Source organism: Diabrotica virgifera, chromosome 4 (assembly GCF_917563875.1).
Source record: "Diabrotica virgifera virgifera chromosome 4, PGI_DIABVI_V3a".
Taxonomy (NCBI): Eukaryota; Metazoa; Arthropoda; class Insecta; order Coleoptera; family Chrysomelidae; genus Diabrotica; species Diabrotica virgifera.
The window spans coordinates 162,538,893-162,560,321 of NC_065446.1; the positions used below are offsets into that span (position 1 = coordinate 162,538,893).

Below are 21,429 nucleotides of genomic sequence, written 5' to 3' on the forward strand. Positions count from 1 at the left end.
TTCTTCGATCTTTCCTTCATTTAAGGTTTGCAGAAACTGGTATCCTTCGTTTCTAATTAGGTGTCCCAGATATGGCGTTTTTCTCTGTTTAATTGTGCATAGCAGTTGTCGTTCTGTACCAATTCTTCCCAGGATTTCTTCATTTGTTATTCGTGCAGTCCAGGGAAAAGGATTCGTCGATAAATACACATCTCAAATGCCTCTAACTTATTCATTGTGTTTATTTTTAAAGTCCATCCTTCCATGCCATATAGGAGCACCGACCATATACCTATAGCATTTCGTGAATCTTAGGTTCTGATCATAGTCAGAGTTCGTAAGGACGTTTCTGAATTTCGTAAATGTACTTCTGACCCTTTCTATCCGACATTTAATTTCCTTATCCGAAATCCAGTCTTCACATAGCTAGGTTCTCAGGTACTTAAATTTTCTTACGCGCTCTACATCTTGATTGTTATATGCTAGTCTTGCATTTTGATGTTGACGTAATTGACGGCTGATTATAAGGAACTTCGTCTTTTTTATGTTGATGCTGATATTCTCCTTCTCACAGGCATCTTTCAGTGCGTCACAGTTTTTCGATTTCTTTCTAAAGCATTAAGTTGGAAGTGACAGAAAAAAGGTACGTCCGTGATTAAAATCATTTATAACATTTATTATTGTAGTTGTTGATAGATGGCGCTATAATCGAACACAAAAAATATTTATGTATTATCTGTATAACTATAATCTGTACAATTTATAAAACTATACAAATCAAACAACGCTTTTTATTAAACGCTTTTTAAAAGATTTTTTTAAACGCTTTTCTTTACTTCAATAGTTTGCATCAAATCTTTAGACGTTAATTTGACTGACTTTTCTTCAATGCGAATGAATGAAAATTTGCAGACATATGCATTCGCGGGAACAATACACGAATAGTCAATAAAAGATTTTTTATGTTTATTAATTGTTTAAATAAAAAAAAACGATTTTAATGGAAAATGCTTAATCTCTTGTTTTTTACAATGTAGAAACTTGAAACTTTTACAAATTGTAGCTAATTACATGAACTATACATAATTTCACTTTTACCGTTAATTGGTTAAGTTATGCTTCATAAATAAACAATAAAGTTTCAAGTTTTTTGCCGATTCCGACTACTTTTCATGTTTGTGCATCATATGTTTTATACATATTTTAATAAACATGACGATACATTTTAATGTTTGAAAAGTGTAATACTAAAAATAAAAAATATGAAAAAATATTTTGTTCTACAACCGTGTTAAAAATGCAATTTTTAGCACTCCATACGAGCGGTAAAAATGCTACTTTAAGGCACTAGTGCTTTAAAGTTTTTAAGGCACTGCAGTTTGTATTGATCGTATAGACAATTTGCATGTAATGTCAAAAAAATATAAAAATGAAATGTCAGTCAAGTTCAAGTAAAAGGTATTGTAGATAATGTCCTGTAATTACGTTCGTAGAAAAAATATTTTATGATATCCGTGTTAAAAAGTACATTTTTAAGGCACTTATGTGAATTGCAGAACTCGCTTCGCTCATTCTTCAAACTATTAAGAAACGCTTTTCTTTAGTTACGAGTGACTAAAATTAAACATATAAAAAACCAATTAAAAAGCAAAAAATAAAAAAAATTTAAACAATCTAACACATTCGTTAAAGAAAAGCGTGGTGCGAAAACCGTTTATTCGATGAAGACGCACCACGCTTTTCTTTGACGAATGTGTTAAATTTTTTCATTTTTTTTATTTTCTGCACTTAAGTTGATTTTTTTATAATATGTTTAATTTTAGTCACTCGTAACTAAAGAAAAGCGTTTCTTGAAAATATTTTTTTTATACTTTTTTATTATAAATGAAATAAACACAATTGATTTGTTTTTATACCAAATTACGATTACGACTCTGACAACGGCCAGTTTTAATTAAAATGTCATGCTATGATATTTAATGATTCTTTACATTATTAAAATCATATATTACATCATTAATGACACACTGAAAAACTGACAATAAATTTAAATTATAATCGTAAAGATATGTAATAGTTAAATAATCAGTAAATCGGTAAACCTAAACCTTTTTTATTATAGCGCCATCTATCAACAACTGGAATAACTGTTATACATGTGTATATATCACGGACGTGCCTTTTTTTCTGCCACTTGCGTCACACTGAAAAAAGCCTATTAGAAGAACCATACTCAATATCTAGTATTCAGATATTCAACTATTAGTGAGCAAAATATTCAGATAATAAATTGGCACCTTCGCGACCTCTAAATGAAGTAAAGCGCATTGATCACTTATGGGACATCGTCGATAGACTTTGTCAGCCCCTACCTGCCTCCTGCAAGATATAGAAACTATGGTTATTGCTATCTAAAACTCCACAGTCAAACAGCCTGCTTAATATCGATCATGCCTAGGCGATGTGAAGCTCTTATAAGGATTACGGGGATAACACGCGAGTTTAGTTTATGATATATTTCTTTCTGTTTTTAAAGTTTTGTTAACAGTTGTAGTCAATTGAAATGTTACATTTAAGGTTGCATTTCTTAGAAGAGTTAATTTTATCTTTTTTTAATGTGTAGGGGGGTTCAGTAGAAGCTTAAGTTCAAGTTTTTGGGGTAGCCGCCCTTGTCCCCGGCCACCATCTTAGAAAAAGGGGTGCCAAAGGCTTTCGCGCTGTATCTCCTATATTTGCACCCATACAGAAAATGTGATTACACATAAAATGTAACAAAAATAAATTTTCTACAATTTTATATTTATTACTTTTTATCGTCAAGTGACCAACAAAAAAGATCAACAAAAATAAGAGAAAATTTTGTAAGAAGTTTCCTTTTGGAGGCTATAACTTTTTTTTCGTTCATTTTACAATAAAATAATAATAATTTCCACTATAAAGTTGTTTCATTTTATTTATTTATCTAAGTTTTACAGCGCTCCAAACTTGACCAGATTCTCGAATTCTCATAGGAATACAATAAAAACAAAACCTTGGACTTACTTTTCTACCTATATATTTATTTGTTATGATTTTAATATTCATATGCTATTATTAAGCTATTTTTGACCCTTTTCCCGGCCACCTATGGGGTAGAGTCGGGAGGCGCGTTTTTTGTATGTTAACCCCAATAGGCCTAATCCACGAACAATTTCTAGACTAAATAATATTATTTATTATTATGTAGAAAAAGATCTATCACAGTTATTATTTTTTCATTTTTTTTTCGATGGTCCAGACTGCGAGTCAAGATCTGAATCAGTATCCGAGGTGAAGTTTTGTGGTATAATGAGAGTTAGAGTTGGGGTCATTGTCGGTAATTTATCTACCAATTCATTTTCTTCAATAAATTAATGTTGATATGTCTACGATGTTGCTGCAACTTTCACCACCAAAATAGAGGCACACTGCTGAACATTTGAAGATTGCTTTTCGGCAACCACATGCTCTTCCAGTTTCCATTGCATCTGCTAAATATGAATTTCATAAGCTCGGAGGTACTGAGAAGTTTGGATTGGTAGCCAAAATTTTCCATGCTTTTTCCAGCCCCAATTTTCTGGATCACAATGTTTACCGAGCTATGACTGAATCTGGTGATTAACTCGGTGTCTGTGGAAACGGGCTGCATTTTGTGTTGGAGGAAGTCCGAAGAGATTAAATGCATCTTTTGTCACTGTTTTAGTGAATCATTTGTATCTCAGGCTTTCCAGAGAATCGTCTTTATTTCCGCCACATAAAGAGACGAAAAACGTTCGCCGACAACAGTGAGTAAAGATGGCTTGACTTTCACACTGACAAAAATAATTTTCCCTAGAGGTTTCTTACAAATAAAATAACCACCACTTATAAGGCGCTCTTACAAAAAACACAAAATGCTTATCTAATTACAAAAATATAAATTTTAACAAAAAGACTCTCAACAGTATTATCTCTAAAACTCAAAATACTTTTCACAATTTTTTATACGACTGCAAGTGGCCAAATAGGTAGCACAACTACTGTGAGAATAAGTTAAGTAGAGGGGGACCGACTGCTGTGCCAGCTAGGATAAATTATAATAATAAAAGTAATAGCAGGCGGATATTCAGTCCGGTACGGAAAAAAAATGACGTAGCTGCAAAAAATTTTGTCAATTCCTGTTTATTGCGCAATTAACTTCTAAAGTACTATGTAAAAATGATACAAAAAGACCGAACTGTAAAAATGTGCTGAGCCACTATAGGGTAGTTGCGTCGTTACTGAAATACGCGCTACGTTACACCTTGTTTCAGATGCATAATGACGCAACTGTAGGTAGGGTTGAAAATGGGGCGATTAAATTAAGATAATGAAATTCGAACCAATATCGATGAAAATAAAAGCCATCGTTGTCAAAAAACAAACGCCATACCGATGCCACAGTATAAAGAGGGACAGTAGAACCACTCTCCAAAAAATTGGAATTAAAATCTGTAGTCGCACATAGCGACCGCGCAATGTTCTTAGTCGCTTTTGCCCCACTCTTGCATTGGTAGTTGCATAGAAACGTACGGATTTTATCAGGGAAAACCCGCATCCACCACTGGTGAACTACCAATTGCGTACTGCCGGTATTGGTATTACTTCTTGGGATAAAAGCGCCGACAGAGGAGTGGTTTTACTGTGGAACCTCTATATACTGTGCCGATGCTCCTGGACGATTACTCTTAATTTAATCCCTATTTTATACTTATTTATGATATAAGTGTTAAAAGTACACGTCTAAGGCACGGATGTGAAAGTTTGCAGAATGAGCGAAGCGAGTTCTGCAATTCACATGAGTGCCTTAAAAATGTACTTTTTAACACGCATATCATACAATATTTCTTCTACAAACGTAATTACAGGACAATATCTACAAAAACTTTTACTTGAACTTGACTGACATTTTATTTTTATGTATTTTTGACATTACATCAAAATTGCCTATACGGTCAATACGAACTGCAGGGCCTTAAAAATTTTAAAGCACTAGTGCCTTAAAGTAGCATTTTTAACGCTCGTATGGAGTGCTAAAAATTGCATTTTTAACACGGTTGTAGAAAAAATATTTAAAAATATGAGATATTTAAAAATATGTTTTTTTGTTCTTCTAAAGGGTTTTGCATTTTGCGGTTGCGTCATTCTTCTTCCGGACCGGCGAATTTGTCCTCAAACAACTTCTTGTGCCTTTTCTATATATGCTTAGGGTTCCAAGTTTTATAGTGGGGAGAAAGGTCAAAAAAGATTAATAATATCATAGGAATGTTAAAATCATAATATATTGTACGAATAAAACATATTAAGATAGAAAAGTAAGCCTAACGTTTTGTTTTTACTGTATCCCTATGAGCATTCGAGAATCTGGTCAAGTTTGAAACGCTGTAAAACCTAGATAAATAAATAGAATTAAACACCTTATTAAACACCATTATAGTGGAAGTTGTTCGCTGAATAACCCTCTCTAAAATTGCTATAATGTTATTTTATTGTAAAATGGACTGAAAAAAGTTATAACCTCCAAAAGGAAACTTGTTAAAAAATGTTTACTTATTTTTGTTTATATCTTTTTTGTTGGTCACTTGACGATAAAAATTAATAAAAACAAAATTGTAGAAAATTTAATTTGCTATATTTTATGTTTAATTAGATTTTCCGTAGGGTTGGTAGTTTACGAGGTATAGCGTGAAAACCCGTTGCACCCATTTTCCAAGATGGCGGCCGGTGGACAAGGGTGGCGACCCCAAAAACTTGAACTTAAGCTTCTACTGAGCTTCCCTACACATTAAAAAAATAAAATTGACTCCTCTAACAAATGCAAGGTATGTCCTAAAAAATGTTACATTTCAATGGACTATTGTTATTTTCTGTTGTTAATTTAGTATTTTTTTTCAGTTAACACACATGTTAAAGAATAAAACCGTATATTTGCTTTGTTTTTAATAATATAGGGGAAACTCAAAATTAAAATATCCACAAAATATAAGACTAACACACGATTTTGATGTATACCCACTCCGGGTCTAGGACGTTTCATCGCCGCCGTTTCGATGCCGCCAGTTCGATGCCGATGCCGGCCGATTCATCGCCAGTCAATTAATCGCTATCTGATATATTTCCCAATTTTCGACAGTTACAATTATTAGTTATTTTTAGTATTAATTAGGAATTCTAGAAAATGCGAGATATGACGGCGATGAAATGGCCTGGCGATGAACCGGCGGCATCGAAACGGCCGGCGATGAACCGGCGGCATCGAAACGTCCCATTCCGCCCACTCCTGTACCTTATTCTTCTTACAGCGTATCTCAACGTTAGATAAAATAATTTCTTTTCTTCCAACGATATAAGCTAAATAAGAAGTTTGAGTTTGACTTTTGTGGTTTGTTATTTACTATATTCTTAGAATTCATAGAGGCTAAAACTTTGCAATACTTATTAAATTACCTGAATTATTATTACTCTTTTTATTTACAGGCTTACGAATGGCGTATCATACACTCTAACACAACCATGGGAGAACTATATTACAATAATTAAAAGACTGATAGTTACCCAATTAAAATACTGTTGTTGTCTTTGTTCAAAGTGTTCAAGCCATCCGGAAAGATTCTTGCAAGTTGCCGGCGCTAATCTTCTCCATGATGTAGGTAGCTGTCCGTTAAATAAAGAATAAGCCACGTTGTCTAATACACTATCCATGCCTATTTCACCGCACAGGGCTTTATGCAGTTGAACTAGTGTTTTTAGCATTGTAGCTATAAGCTTATTAAATCTAAAACCAAATAAATTAAATGAAAACATAAAATTGTTTAAGTACAAAAACATTAAAATTACTCTGGGCTAATTAGCAAAATACAGGGAAAAGTTATTTACCAGCAATTTTATTGCTGGAATCGAATCTTATGATTGTATATATTAATAATATAGGTATGCAAAGTCCGCAGATAGTGTGCTACTTTTTTTATAAACAAAATGGCGCCCGAAATTCGTGTTTCTCTCAATTTTTGCTCTATAACTCCAAATATTTTAACTTTACACCAAAAACACCCAAATAAAAATTGACCGTAATTAAATTCTGCATAGAGACGAGTTTTTCCCGACTTACTTCGACAAAAATTTTCCCCGGAGAATGCGGGTTTTTCCAACAAAATCTTTAATTTTCAACTAAAATTTTAGATGAGTGATTGTTTGTCAATAATTAAATAACTTGGTAATATAAAGCTCTTTTCGTATAGATTATAATTCCAGAAGCCTCTGAAAATTGAATGAACAGTTTAGCAACAATTGAAATGTTAATTAAAAATTTACGGTCGCTATAATAACCACAATAATTATGATACATAAGAATATTTATGATTTTTGTAGAAAAAGATACCGTTCCTATCTAATGTACTTTACAGAACTGAAATTGGACTATCAAAGCGGTCTAAGGAATATTTTAAAATTATAAACAATTTTTTGACTTATAAACAAATAGAATATCTCGGGAAATATTAAATTAAATTAAATCATGAAAACGGTATTGGAAAAAGCGGCAGCACGTTTCTTTTAAAAGAAAAAACTTTTAATTGTGATGAGTGCTTCCTGAGATACAACCGGTCAAAGTTGACCGGCATTTACGGCAAAGTTATAGGATCATAGTTTTCGAACCATCACCTTTTTGTTTTGTCGTCTTTCTCCTCACCAATTTTCATATCTTTAAAATACTCATAACATATATTATTATAATAAAAACTATCGATATTAGAAGTGAAAGTTCAAAATCGGTATACGTTAAAAAATGCATTTGGTCGGCTTCCCATCGAGCAATTTTCTTCATTATTTTTTTGCTCCCAAGTAACTCGAGTAGAGCCATCTAACTAACGCATTACTAAATGTCAAACTTGCTTTTGTTTTGTTATAGTAGATTAATTTATTTATAAGAAAAGAAAACTACATATTTTTCCAGTTGTAGACTTTTTTAGATAAACTTACAACAAGTGTACCTTTTAACGTTAAAAATACAAATATTCTCAGTTGAAAGCTGTATAATTATTTAAACAATATTTATTTAAACAAATTAAAATTTTTTGTTATAATAAATAAATTAATTTATTATAACAAAACACAAGCAAGTTTGACATTTAATAATGCATTAGTTAGGTGGCTATACTCGAGTTACTTGGGAACAAAAATAGAATGAAGAAAATTGCTTAGTGGGAAGCCCAGAAAATGCATTTTTTTAACGTATACCGATTTTGAACTTTGGGATTACATTTTCTCCAACCTAATTTTTGATTGGAATTTTGCTATTTTTGACAATTTTCATTCGTCATGTCGATAGTTTTTATTATAATAATATATATTATGAGTATTTTAAAGATATGAAATTTGGTGTGGAGAAACAGGACAATAACAAAAAGGTGAAGGTTCGAAAATTATCATTTTATTGCTTATATCTTTGCCGTAAATGCCGGTCAAATTTGACCGGTTGTATCTCAGAAACCACTCATCACAATTCAAAGTTTCTTCTTTTAAAGAAACGTCCTGCCGTTTTCTTCTAATACCGTTTTCATGATTTAAGATAATATAATACTTCCCGAGATATTCTATTTGTTTATAAGCCAAGAAATTGTTTATAATTTAAAAATACGCTTTAATAGTTCAATTTCAATATTGTAAAATATGTTAGATAGGTACAGTGTCTTTTTATACAAAAATCATAGTTATTCTTATGTATCATAATTATTGTGGTTATTATACCGACCGTAAATTTTTAATCAACATTTCAATTGTTGCTAAACTGTTCATTCAATTTCCATCGGCTTCTGGAATTATAATCTATACGAAAAGAGCTTTTATATTACCAGGTTATTTAATTATTGATAAACAATTACTTATCTAAAATTTTAGTTGAAACTTACAGATTTTGTTGGAAAAACCCGCATTTTCCGGGGAAAATTTTTGTCGAAGTAAATCGCGAAAAACACGTCTCTATGCAGAATTTAATTACGGTAAATTTTTATTTGATTGTTTTTGGTGTAAAGTTAAAATCTTTGGAGTTATAGAGCAACAATTGAGAAAAAAAAATATATTGGTACTATGGAACGCTTACAATTTTGAACATCTTTAACAACAAAATACTTGGATTACAGAATATATTATCCTGATGTATTCTCTGCTTGAATCTTCCACAAATAATACACAATAAATAACTCTTTATTAAGTTCACGTCTTAAATAAATTATTTATTAAATACACTATATCAATATTATTTAATCAACAACTCAAAATATTCCCGATGCCATGTCAAATATTTAAAATTGTCACTGATTGCCAATGTCTGACTGACAATATTCTATTCGACTGAGTGTAAGACGAAGATAGATTTGGAAAATATTACCACCGATATTGTGTTCATTTTTTTCTAATCCTGAAAAAACCAATAAATATTTTTGAAAAATTTAAACGCAGAATGAAAGACTAAATTATTACCGAGGCCGAAAGTCCCTTAGAATAAATAAAAAGTTTATTTTGAATGAGATATTTGAATTTAAAAATCACACTAAATTTTCTCTTAGTTTTTTCACCCCTGTAACTTATTAAAATAAACATTGTAGAAGTTCTCAGAGACTTTCGGCCCTCGCTAATAACGTAATCTTTCATTCTGCGTTTAAATTTTTCCAAAATACTTATTAGTTTTCTCAGGATTTGAAAAAAATGAATCCCCATTTGAATAGCATTGCAGCCGAAAATACGTTCCGATCCTCTTAAGAAAGACAAAAAAATACACTTTCTTCAAATAAACTTTTTATCCCGTGCCTAGATTTTGTGTCACATTGGAACTACTAAAAATCGATTTTTTTATAACAAGAAATCGAGCGTCACTGACTTGGCAACATTTCGCGCCTATTTGTATAAAAATTGTTGTTTTTGATAGTATAAACGCAGAGATATCTCAAGAATAGGTCTGGCTAGGGATATGCTAAACAATGCATCGGGGTCTAACGCCAATATTAAGTACGGTGGTCTAGCTATCTTTGTCTGTCGTGCGAGTGTGAGCGTACCTACCAAGAGGTGGGAGTAATGGAACGACAGTTACACAGAGGCGGCAGCCATCATATCCTAGAGAGAAAAAGCTAAGCGCCAGTAGAGAGAGAGATAGATAGACCACCGACCTGAACTGCTCCGCGTTACGCTATTTTTCTTAGTTGGCCAAATCTATGTATATAAGCTCTTTGTATAAACGTCACTGTCAATGTCGAGTTACCGACGCACAGGACCGCGTTTGTTGCTACTGTGTGCTCTTAAGAGGAAACAGTAGCGATTAACAGGTAGCGAAAACGCGTTCCAAGATTGCGGCTGTAATTTTGAATATGAGATATTTGGCACACGTATTCATAATATAATAAAGAATGGCGGTACAGAGCCCAATTTGGAAAATATATTAATATGTGGAAATTACTCTGTAATTAAATACAATATTAAAAAAACGAGCCTGTACCGCCATTAAGAAGAACAAAAAAATACACTTTCTTCAAATAAACTTTTTTATCCGATGCCTAGATTTTGTGTCATTTTGGAACTACTAATGAAATAAAAATTTTTATTAAATCCTCATATCTAAATTTGAACCTTTATATGTGTAGTATATGTGGTCCAAATTATATGCTTCTACCATTATTAAAAGTAGGAAAAATGAAAGAATACCCATGAACGAACATATAAAACACGCTGTATTTTCCTGTCACAATGTCACACAAAAAATTGGCCAGCGAAAGTACATGTAATAATTATTATTACATGTACTTGCGCTGGGCAATTTTCTTCGTGACACGGTGACAGGAAAATACAGCGTGTTTTATATGTTCGTTCATGGGTATTCTTTCATTTTTCCTACTGTATATGCACAATAATTCTTATAATATTTGCACGAATCTGCCGCACATAGGTACATGTGAAGATCAGTTATGCATTTATTAAATGGTAATTAACATAACTAAAAAGTTCAAAATATTTCCGAAAAAATATTCTTACGCTCTTTTTAATGGCGTCATTGCCTTTTTGAAAAATTAATATATACATAAATTTGAACCTATATATGTGTAGTATATGTGGTCCAAATTATATGCTTCTATCATCAAATGCATAATTGTTTCACATATCGGCTGCACTATTTTGTATTTTAAATAGAACATTTGTGAAGAAGTAAATAGCTTTGTTTTTTCATAAGCTTCAAAAATTATTTATATAGTTTTTGTCGTTAGATGCATAATTTTTAAGGTATTCGCAAAAAACCGTCCGAAAAGGTGATATTTTGGCAATTTAAAGATTGCAAATTTTCATCCACGAATAACTCAAAAGTATTAATGTTTCAAAAAAATTATAGAATTTTTCCTCTCATTGACTGGTGTAATCTGACGATTTCGAGTTTTTCTAAAGATATATGTTTTTTCGGATCTCCCTGAACGAACTCCGCTGTATTAAGAGCCAATATGGTAGAGGTACATTTACAGGGTACAAGGTTTCTCCCCATGTGATAATCTGACGCGCTCGAGTTACTGCAAAAATCGCCGCTTGGGCTTCCCTACCATAATTAGTTAACTTATTTTTCTGTTTGCCTCTATCTAGAATTTCAGCCTTCATATCTTTTGATTAAGACAATGCGTACTCACAACTTGAGAAACTAAGCTAAAGCCACTAAACGACAACTATCATAGTCGATTGAAAAATTATTATAAAATAGTGTTTTAATTTTCTGTGGTAGTTTATCATTACATAAATAGGCACCGAAAGTGCTTTAAATGTCTAAATTATAACAATTATACCTTTCTAGCTCTTGAAGAAGCACTACTACTGTTGGGGACATCATTCTTTGAAAATATCTTCTCACCTTCCATATTTCATATTCTTCAGGTATTTTTTTAATGATATCTTGGGCAACGTTATCTATAAATTCTTCCCTGCTAATACCAACGCCAGTTGTTGCTATAAAATTATATAATATTTGTGTTACATATATATTATAATTTTATATACAGTGGTGAGCTTGCTAATAACCGGCAGAATAACGCAAAAGATGGAAAACATTTTAAGTTGTGAGATAAAACGAAATGAAACCAGTAGAGGTAGGAAATTTAGCGATAAAAACCTATAAATTTACATTATATTTATTGTTTCCCACCTTTGGACGTATCGGATGTGTTTGGCAACTGTTATTTTGACAGTGACAACTTTAGTTGACCTCTGATAAGTCTAAAGGTGGGAAAAAATAAATGTAATGTAAATTTATATGTTTTGTAGCTTTCAATTTTGGTGTTACAGAAGAATCCTACGAATATAATGGATTCAAAGAATGTCAAACGTGGAAGTAACTAGAAGGATAGGAAGTCAACCGGAAATATTACTATCAAAAGACGAAAACTTGAGTACTTGGAACATGTGATGATAGGGCAAAAATACTCATTATTATGCAAGGCAAAATCCGAGGAAAGCGAAATGTGGGAAGACGAAGAACATCCTGCCTTAAGAACTTACGGGAATAGTTCGAATGCAGTAGTGTAGAGCTATTCAGAGCGGCAGTCAATAGAGTCTGCATTGCTATGATGATTTCCAAGCTTCCACAGAAGATTGAACTTTAAGAAGAAGATCGCTAAATCTCCCACCTCTACCAGTTTCATTTCTTTTTATCTCACAATCGCGCTATTATCGCGCTCATCACTGTATAATTACTTAATACAGTGATGAGCGGGCTAATAACCGGCAAAATAACGCAAAAGATGGAAAACACATTAATTTGTGAGATGAAAAGAAACGAAACAAGTGGAGGTGGGGTATTTAGCGATAAAACCCTATAAATTTACAGTCTACCTATTAGTTCCCACCTTTAGACGTATTGAACGAGTTTTACAACTGCCATTGTGACAGTGGCAGTTTTAGTTGACATACTACTCTGATACGTCTAAAGGTGGGAAATAATAAATAGAATGTCAGTTTATAGGTTTTTATCGCTAAATTTCCCACCTCCTCTAGTTTCATTTCTTTTTATCTGACTAGTTAATATATTTTCTATCTTTTGCGTTATTTTGTCGGTTATTAGCGTACTCATCACTGTACCTATATAATCTAAAAAACATGACTCTTATGATCCGAAAATGTGCAAAAAAAATTAATGGAGAAAAAGAAAAAAAAACGAAAAATTTATAAAATTATGTTAGTTATATACTGGAGAAATATATAATGGAGAAAAAGAAGAAGAGAAACAATTTGACAAATTATGTTAGTTATGTATTATATCTAAATAAACGGTTTTAAGGGGTAATACTATATTATTTATCTATGGTATTAAAGTACTAGCACACTTTAGAAGACCAAAAATTAACATTTCTTCAAGATTTTTTCCTCAGAACCCTTCTTAAAAATGAGCATAAAACTTTTTACACATTAATATCTAACTCTGAGAGAATACAAAAGATATATATCTTTTCATTTATGCACGTACACTAATATTGTAGAGGGCGCCAAAGTCGAGTTCCGATGGCGGACAGTTAATCTCAAGACTGGTGCGGGAGCACGCCAAATAGAATTCTATTTTAGTGACGTCACATTGCCTAGCAACCGTCGATTCTTCCATTATGAAATTCTATTTTGTGACGTCAGCAAAATAGAATTCTATTTTAGTGACGTCACGTTGCCTAGCAACAGTCGATTCTCCCATTATGAAATTCTATTTTGTGACGTCAGCAAAATAGAATTCTATTTGGCGTGCTCTGGGTTCTGGGCCCTGGGATCTCTGAAACAAAAAAATCGTATAATCGTAGGGGAGTTTCTAAGTGACAATTTACCACCATTAGTAAAAAATTCTTAAAAAAAAAACAGATTTTACGGAAATTTGAAAAAAATTTGTGAAAAAAATCGCCCGGTTTTGTTCAGTTTTTCATGGTTAAAAAATATTTATTTTTTCATCAAATTGTGGTAAATTGTCACGTAAGAAACCTTCCTTTGTCAAATGCAGTACGATTTTTTCTTTCAGATATCCCAATCCTGAGATTAATTGTCCGCCATCATTTTTCGAGGCCTCGACTTTTGCGCCCTCTACAATATTAGTGTACGTGCCTAAATGAAAAAAAGATATATTTTTTGTGCTCTCTAAGAGTTATACATTACTATGTACAAAGTTTTATATTCATTTTTAATAAAGGTTCTGAAAAAAAAAATTCTTGAAAAAAATTATTATTTTTGGTCTTCAAAAGTGTACTTGTACCAATTTGTGTTTGTGGAAGTAATACAGACTTTAGCATTATTGTGAACTTGCACTTTGCTAATTATGTAAATTAGAATGTAAGATATTAGTTTAAAAGCGCAGGCGCAAATATTTTACGGCTATCCTTACTTTTTGTTTCTTTACACAGCAATGTACGTGTAGTAAAATTCTCACTGGTATGGATATGTACGTAAACAGTACTTGACAATGACATTGTCACTATTAACTTAGAGACGACTTTTGAATGTTCTTGGATAACTGTTTACTTGAATAATCGCTTAAATTATTAATTCAGTTAATTAATATGAAAATTTTTTCACTAACTATGTAGGTATTCAGTGATTATAATAATTTATATACTATGCCATCAAAACTAATACTTAATCGAGAAAAGAGGAAAAGTGATAGAGTGATCTTTTAACCTTCCGTGACTAACATTGGGTCTGTGAGACCGACCAGTTAGAGTTTTTACGATTATATCCAAATCGTTCGTTATGAATCTTCGCCGCCATCAGTAGCTGCCTGATTTAGATGCCTGTTTTTAGTGTTGAAGTTTGAGTCTTCAGTGTCAACTAATTATGCAATTATCGGCAAATCTTGTCTCAGAGACCTATGTTGGAGCCATGATTTACTCGATAAAAAAATATTTAGATTAACGAAAGACCGTACAAACAAGTGCTGATAATTTAGTAACCCAAATACCAGGAGTAAAAAGTGAACCTAGGTACAAGAAAACAGCAATGGAAATATTGAGGTTGTTTTTGACAAATCAGATGTTATGTGATTGTTTTATTTTCTTTTGTACTTTGCTAATGTTAAAGAGGTTTAATAATTTAAAATAGTAAACACAAGTAGAAGTAAACACAATCCTACGCATGAAAGTGTGTCAATGGAAACATTTTTTTATATCGGTTTCTGAGACCCGATGTTAGCTTTAATATTCAGAAAACCTATGTTAGTTGTGGAAGGTTAATAATATATTGTAACTATGGAACGCCTAGATTTTTGATCTTTAAGATCAAAATACTTGGATCACCGAACATATCCTGATGTATCCTCTGCTTGCGATCTTCCATAAATGATAAACAATAAATAACTTTTTATTAATTTCACGTCTTAAACCAATTATTTATCTATCAAATACACTATTAATATTATTTAAGAAACAAGTTAAAATATTCCTGAAGCCGTGTCCCATGTCTAAAATTGTCACTGTCTTGTCAACACATTCTTTTCGACTGAGTGCGCTGTATGACAAAGATAGAGAATGTTCGACTTGGAAAATATTACGACGGATATTGTGTCCATTTTTTCGAATCCTGAAAAAACTAATAAATATGTTTGATTTTAAAAATTTAATTTCAGAATGAAAGACTAAATTATTACCGAGGGCCGCAAGTCCCTCAGAATAACTAAAAAGATTCTCTTGATTGAGATTTGAGATATTTGAAATTAAAAATTACACTGAATCTTCTCTTAGTTTTTCACCCATGTAGCTTACTAAAATAAGCATTATAAGTTTTCAGGAACTTTCGGCCCTCGGTAATAACGTAGTGTTTCATTGTGAGGTTAAATTTTTCAAAAACACTTAGTTTTCTCAGAATTCAAAACAAAATCCGAAAGTAAAGAAAAACTGAAAGTATTTTATAGATTAAGATTAATGAAAAGAAAACTTACAAAATTTTATGATTTTTAACTGATTATCAAACTTCAAACTTCATTTTAAATACTTTTAAAGCGAGCGTATATAAATTAAAATCCATTAAGTATATTCGAAGATAAAGCTTTTTAAAAATAGCCAGTTTCTCAAAAATCGCATTTTTGTCCTTTTTTCTGACAATCTCAAATTGTGGTCAGGAGGAAATAACATGTGTCTCAGCATTATAAGAGGCTGAATCAGTCAAGACTTTGCCATATTGGTAGCCAATCTCAATAGATATTGTTATGGTACGTAGGAGGAGGTAAGAGTTGCCAGTCCTAAAGTTATTTAAAATCAGTCCTTAAATTTATTAATTATCGTGCTCCTAGGACATATTATACTCCAAAGAAAGCCTTGGACATTTTTATGTCCAGTACCACATATTGTTCAGTAAAAAGTTACACAATTTTAAGCGTTGGTTTAGGGGGGAGCTGGGGGAGAAGTCGGTAAATTAGTAGTTTTTTACGTTTTCATGTCAATATTTCTAAAACTATGCGGTTCAGCGTAAAAAATGTTCTATACAAAATAGTACGTTCTTTAAAGGTAAAATATTGCAAAACCTCTACGTTTTAAAGAACCGCTTGGATTGACATGAAATTTGGCATACACATAGCTTACAAGTCATAGAAAAAAGTGATGTCTAGGGGTGAGTTTCACCTCCTTTAGGGGGTGAAAAATATCTCTTCGAGATAAGTCCGGAAATGGATTAAATGACTAATTCTAAGCACCTTGTGTTCTATAAAGTTTTTTCACCAAGTTAATACTTTTCGAGTTATTTGCGAGTGAATATGTTAATTTTTCTACAAAATATCCACGTTTTCAGACGGTTTTTCGCAAATAAACTCAAAAAGTAAGTATTTGATCGAAAAAAAATTCTTATCAAAAATATAGCACGTGAAAAAGTGAAAAACATGGTGTATATATTAGGTGGCTATACCTAGTAGAAGCAGAGTTATAGCTAATGAAAAATAGGTTCATATTCGTCAAATTTAAAATCGAATATTTTAACATGCCATAACCAAAAAACGAAACACTTTTTTGAGGAAAACTCATTTTAACTTTTTTAAAGTGTTTAAAAAATGCTTATTTTTGTTTAAAAAAAAATTTAGCATCAAAAGGAAACAAGTTACGCTAAAAATAAAGTTGGTCCCTTTTTTTGGTAAGAAATCGGGAAAATCACCCCCTAAGTAGCATTTCAACTGAACTTAATTGTTACCACTTCGCAAGTTTTTTACTCGCGTATGTATTGATCATCATAATCTGTAAGTTTCATCGGTTCAAAGTCCTTATTTTTAAAAGAGCTGTGGTTAAAAGAGTTTGAACGAGTCACTTATCCGAGTGTATGCAAATTTAGAAACACCGAATCTTAACCAATATTTATTGTCTTACAGAAAAACAAAAAAAAAATAAAAAGTATTCAGAAAAGTAAAGCTGACTTTTTTTATTGTATAAAATTTTTGGTATCTTAAATAAGTTTAAAGCTATTTTGAAAAAAAGCATTTTTTTCAAAATTAAAATTTTTAAAAATTGTACTTTAAAACCAAATTTTTTCAAAAATAAGCACTTTGAATCGATGAAACTTACAGATCATATAAACACAACCTAAGTAAAATAACGTGTGAAGCGGTAACGATTAATTTCATTTAAGTTGCTAATTGGGGGGGGGGGGTGAACTTCCTGATTTTTTTTGCCAAAACAAAAGGGACCAACATTATTTTGAGCGTAACTTGCTTATATTTAATGTTAGAATTTTTTTTAAACAGAAATAAAGCTTTTTTTAAACACTTTCAAAAAGTTGTAATGTGTTTTTCCCAAAAATGCTTCATTATTTGGATATTTCACATTAAATTATTCTATTTGGGAATTTTTCGAATATGAACCTATTTTTCATTAGCTATAATTCTGCTTTTGCTAGGTATAGAGACCTAATATATGCACCGTTTTTTTCACTTTTTTATAGGCTATAGTTTTGCTAAGAATATTTTTTTCGACAAAATGCTTACGTTTGGAGTTATTTGCGAAAAACCATCTAAAAACGTGGTTATTTTGTTGAAAAATGAACATATTCACTTGCAATTAACTCGAAGAGTATTGATTTGGTGAAAAAACTCTATAGAACAAAAGTTGCTTAAAATTAGTCAGTTTATCCATTTCGAGACCTATCTTATACATATTTTTTTACCCCCGAGATGGGGTGAAAGTCAGCTCCAGGGCAAAAGCACACATCAGCACCATATCATTTTTTTTCTTTGACATGTTAGCTATGCGTATGCGTATGCCAAATTTCATGTCAATCCAAGCGGTTCTTTAAAATTAACAGTAAAACCGTGAAAGAATGTACTAAAAATATTTTACAATAAATTTTAAATAAAATATAAATAATAATTTTTCTAAAATCAACAGTTCCGGAATTACGGAGGGTGTAAAGTGGTGGGTTTCCATATTTTTGATATTTTTTTGGGCAAATTATAATATTATTACTGAGACAATTCATTTTTTTTAAACAGTATTGTGTTTTCTGAATATAATTTGCTATTTCAGTGGGTGGTGGTACCTCACCACTGTCAAGAGGCTTCTAAAGACCTAGGCCATATAAATCTGTGGTACGGAGAAACCCACTACTCTGAACTTTCTATGGACAATGTCGCATGAATATCTTTTCAACAGTAAATTCCAACAACATAATTTTAATGGGATGTGTACGTATTTTCGGCTGCAATGCTATTCAAATGGGGATTCATTTTTTTTCGAATCCTGAGAAAACTTCTTCTTCTTCAAGTGCCGTCTCCTAATCGGAGGTTGGATATCATCATCATTATCTTTACTCTATCCACCGCTGCTCTAAAGCTAAACCAGTCCCTTAAATTCTTTAACCATGACACTCTCCTTCTTCCTATACTCCTTCCGCCTCTTATCTTTCCCTGTATTATCAGTCTTAGCATTTCATATTGCGGTCCCCTCATTACGTATCCCAGATATTGTAACTTTCTTATTTTTATTGTGTTTATTATTTTGCATTCTTTACCCAATTTCTCGCAGTACTTCCGTGTTCGTTTTCCTCTGTGTCCATGCTATTCTAAGCATCCTTCTGTAACACCACATTTCAAATGACTGTAGCTTATTGATGTGTTCTTGCTTTAATGTCCAGCTTTCAAGTCCATATTGTAGTAATGAGAACACGTAGCATCTCAAAGCTCTTACTCTCAGTTCTAAGCTAAGGTCTTTGTTGCAGATAACTGTTTTCATTTTTACAAACGCATTTCTTGCTATTTTTATCCTGGTCCTTATTTCTGTTGTTTGATCATTTTTCTCTGAAATCCAGGTTCCTAGGTATTTGTATTTATCAACCCTTTCTATCGGTACATTTCCCAAATGTATGCTTGTTTGTATGTTTGTTTTCTTAGTTATTATCATGTATTTGGTCCTTTTTATATTAATTTTTAGCCCATATTCTTCACATAAATTGTTTGTTTTGTTTAGTAGTAGTTGGAGTTGTTCAGCAGAGCTTGCCCTAATCACGGTGCCATCTGCATATCTTATGTTGTTACTAGATCTTCCGTTAATTATTATTCCTTCACTTTGAGATAGCAATGCTTCTTCAAAAATGGCTTCACTATATGCATTAAAGAGTAATGTAGACATAATACATCCCTGCCGAACTCCTCTCCTGATTTCAATTTCTGTACTGGGTTCGTTATCTATTACAATTTGGGCTCTTTGAGTCCAGTAAAGGTTTGTTATTATTCGTAAGTCCCTTTTGTCTATGTTTTTTGTCTTTAGAATTTGGACTAATTTTTCATGTCTTACTTTGTCAAAAGCTTTCTCAAAATCAACGTAACAAACATGCACGCACATCCACATTCATGTCCATGCATCTTTGAGCTAACACATTAAAAGCAAATAACGCCTCTCTGGTTCCTAGTCCGTTTCTGAACCCAAACTGACTATCATCTATTCCTTCTTCTAGTTTTTTATTTATACGACCATGTATTATTTTCAAGAATATTTTGAGAATGTGACTTATTAATGATATTGTTCTGTATTCACTGCAATCTTTAGCTTTTGTATTTTTAGAGATAGCACAAAAGGTTGAGAGTAACCATTGTTTTGGTATGTTTCCTGTTTTGTACACCGTGTTAAAAAAGTCTACGATAATGTCTAAGGTTTCATCATTTATGCATTTTAAGCTTTCTACTGGGATTTGGTCTGGACCTACTGCTTTACCATTTTTGCTGTTTTTTAATGCCGATTTAATTTTTCTTCTTTTAATATCTTCAAAACCGTATCATCTTCTACTTCGACTTCTATCTGCTCTGTTCTATTGTCTTTGAGCAATGCATTTATGTATTCTGTCCATCTCTTTAATTTTTCGTTAGTACTCAACACAAGTTTCCCATCTGTATCTTTTAGTATTCCCGGTTTTCTTTTTCTGTTGTTCTGAGTTAATTCCTTAATTTTTTTATGTGTGTTAAAATTATCATTTCTTTTCTGGTGTTCTTTTATTTCTGCGCATTGTTCTTTTAACCACTGTTCTTTACCCTGCTTAATTTTGGATTTTATTTGTTTCTCCACATTTTTGTACATCTGATTATCTTTGTTTTTATGCTGACGTCTTTCTTCCATTAAATCTAAGATTTCCTCCGTCATCGTATTTCCACCATATTTCTGTCTTTATTAATAACCATTTTGTCTCTGTTTCAATATTTTGCTGGATTTGTTCTTTAACATTCATTAAACGGTTATTAATTTCATCTGGCAGGCGTTGTTTTATAAGTGGATTTCTTAGTTTACTTGTATAGATTTTTACATCTGTTGTTCTGCGTTTTATTATTTTCATTTTGAGCCTAATTTTGGTCACTACTGGGTTATGATCTGATCCTATATCGGCACCTGGATAGGTTTTTGAAGATATAATTGCGTTCTTGTATCTTTGTCTAATCAATACATAATCTATTTGGTTTCTTACAATTCTCCCTTCTTGATCTGCTGGTGACTTCCAGGTATATAGTCTTCTCTTTGGCATTTTAAACAATGTATTAGTTATGGCAAAATTATTCTTTTGACAAAATTCGATAAGCCTGTCACCTCTTTCGTTTCTGTTGCCCAGACCATATCCTCCTCTACATTCTTCTACTTTTTCGTCTCCAACCTGAGAAAACTGAGAAAACTAATAAGTATTTTTTAAAAATTTGAACGCAGAATGAAAGATTACGTTCTTACCGAGGGCCGGAAGTCCCTGAAAACTTCTATAATTATTATTTTAATAAATTAGAGGGGTGAAAAACTAAGAGAAAATGTAGTGGGATTTTTAATTTCAAATATCTCATTCAAAAGAAACTTTTTATTTATTCTTAGGGGCTTTCGGCCCTCGATAATAATTTAGTCTTTCATTCTGCGTTTAAATCTTTTAAGAATATTTATTAGTTTTTTCAGGATTCTAAAAAAATGGACACCATGTCCGTGGTGATAT

The 21,429-nt window shown here is 32.0% G+C and overlaps 1 protein-coding gene across 1 annotated transcript in view; it reads right to left on the reverse strand.

Annotated features, from left to right (window-relative positions):
- LOC114336768 (dynein axonemal heavy chain 10) overlaps positions 1-21,429 on the reverse strand; it is an 863,661-nt gene that overhangs the window by 14,321 nt on the left and 827,911 nt on the right. Inside the window, exons 61-62 of the mRNA XM_050648469.1 lie at positions 11,826-11,985; positions 6,571-6,790 (exon numbers count right to left, since the gene is read on the reverse strand). Of these exons, the coding sequence (XP_050504426.1) occupies positions 6,571-6,790; positions 11,826-11,985 (380 nt within the window). The remainder of the gene's footprint in view (positions 1-6,570; positions 6,791-11,825; positions 11,986-21,429) is intronic.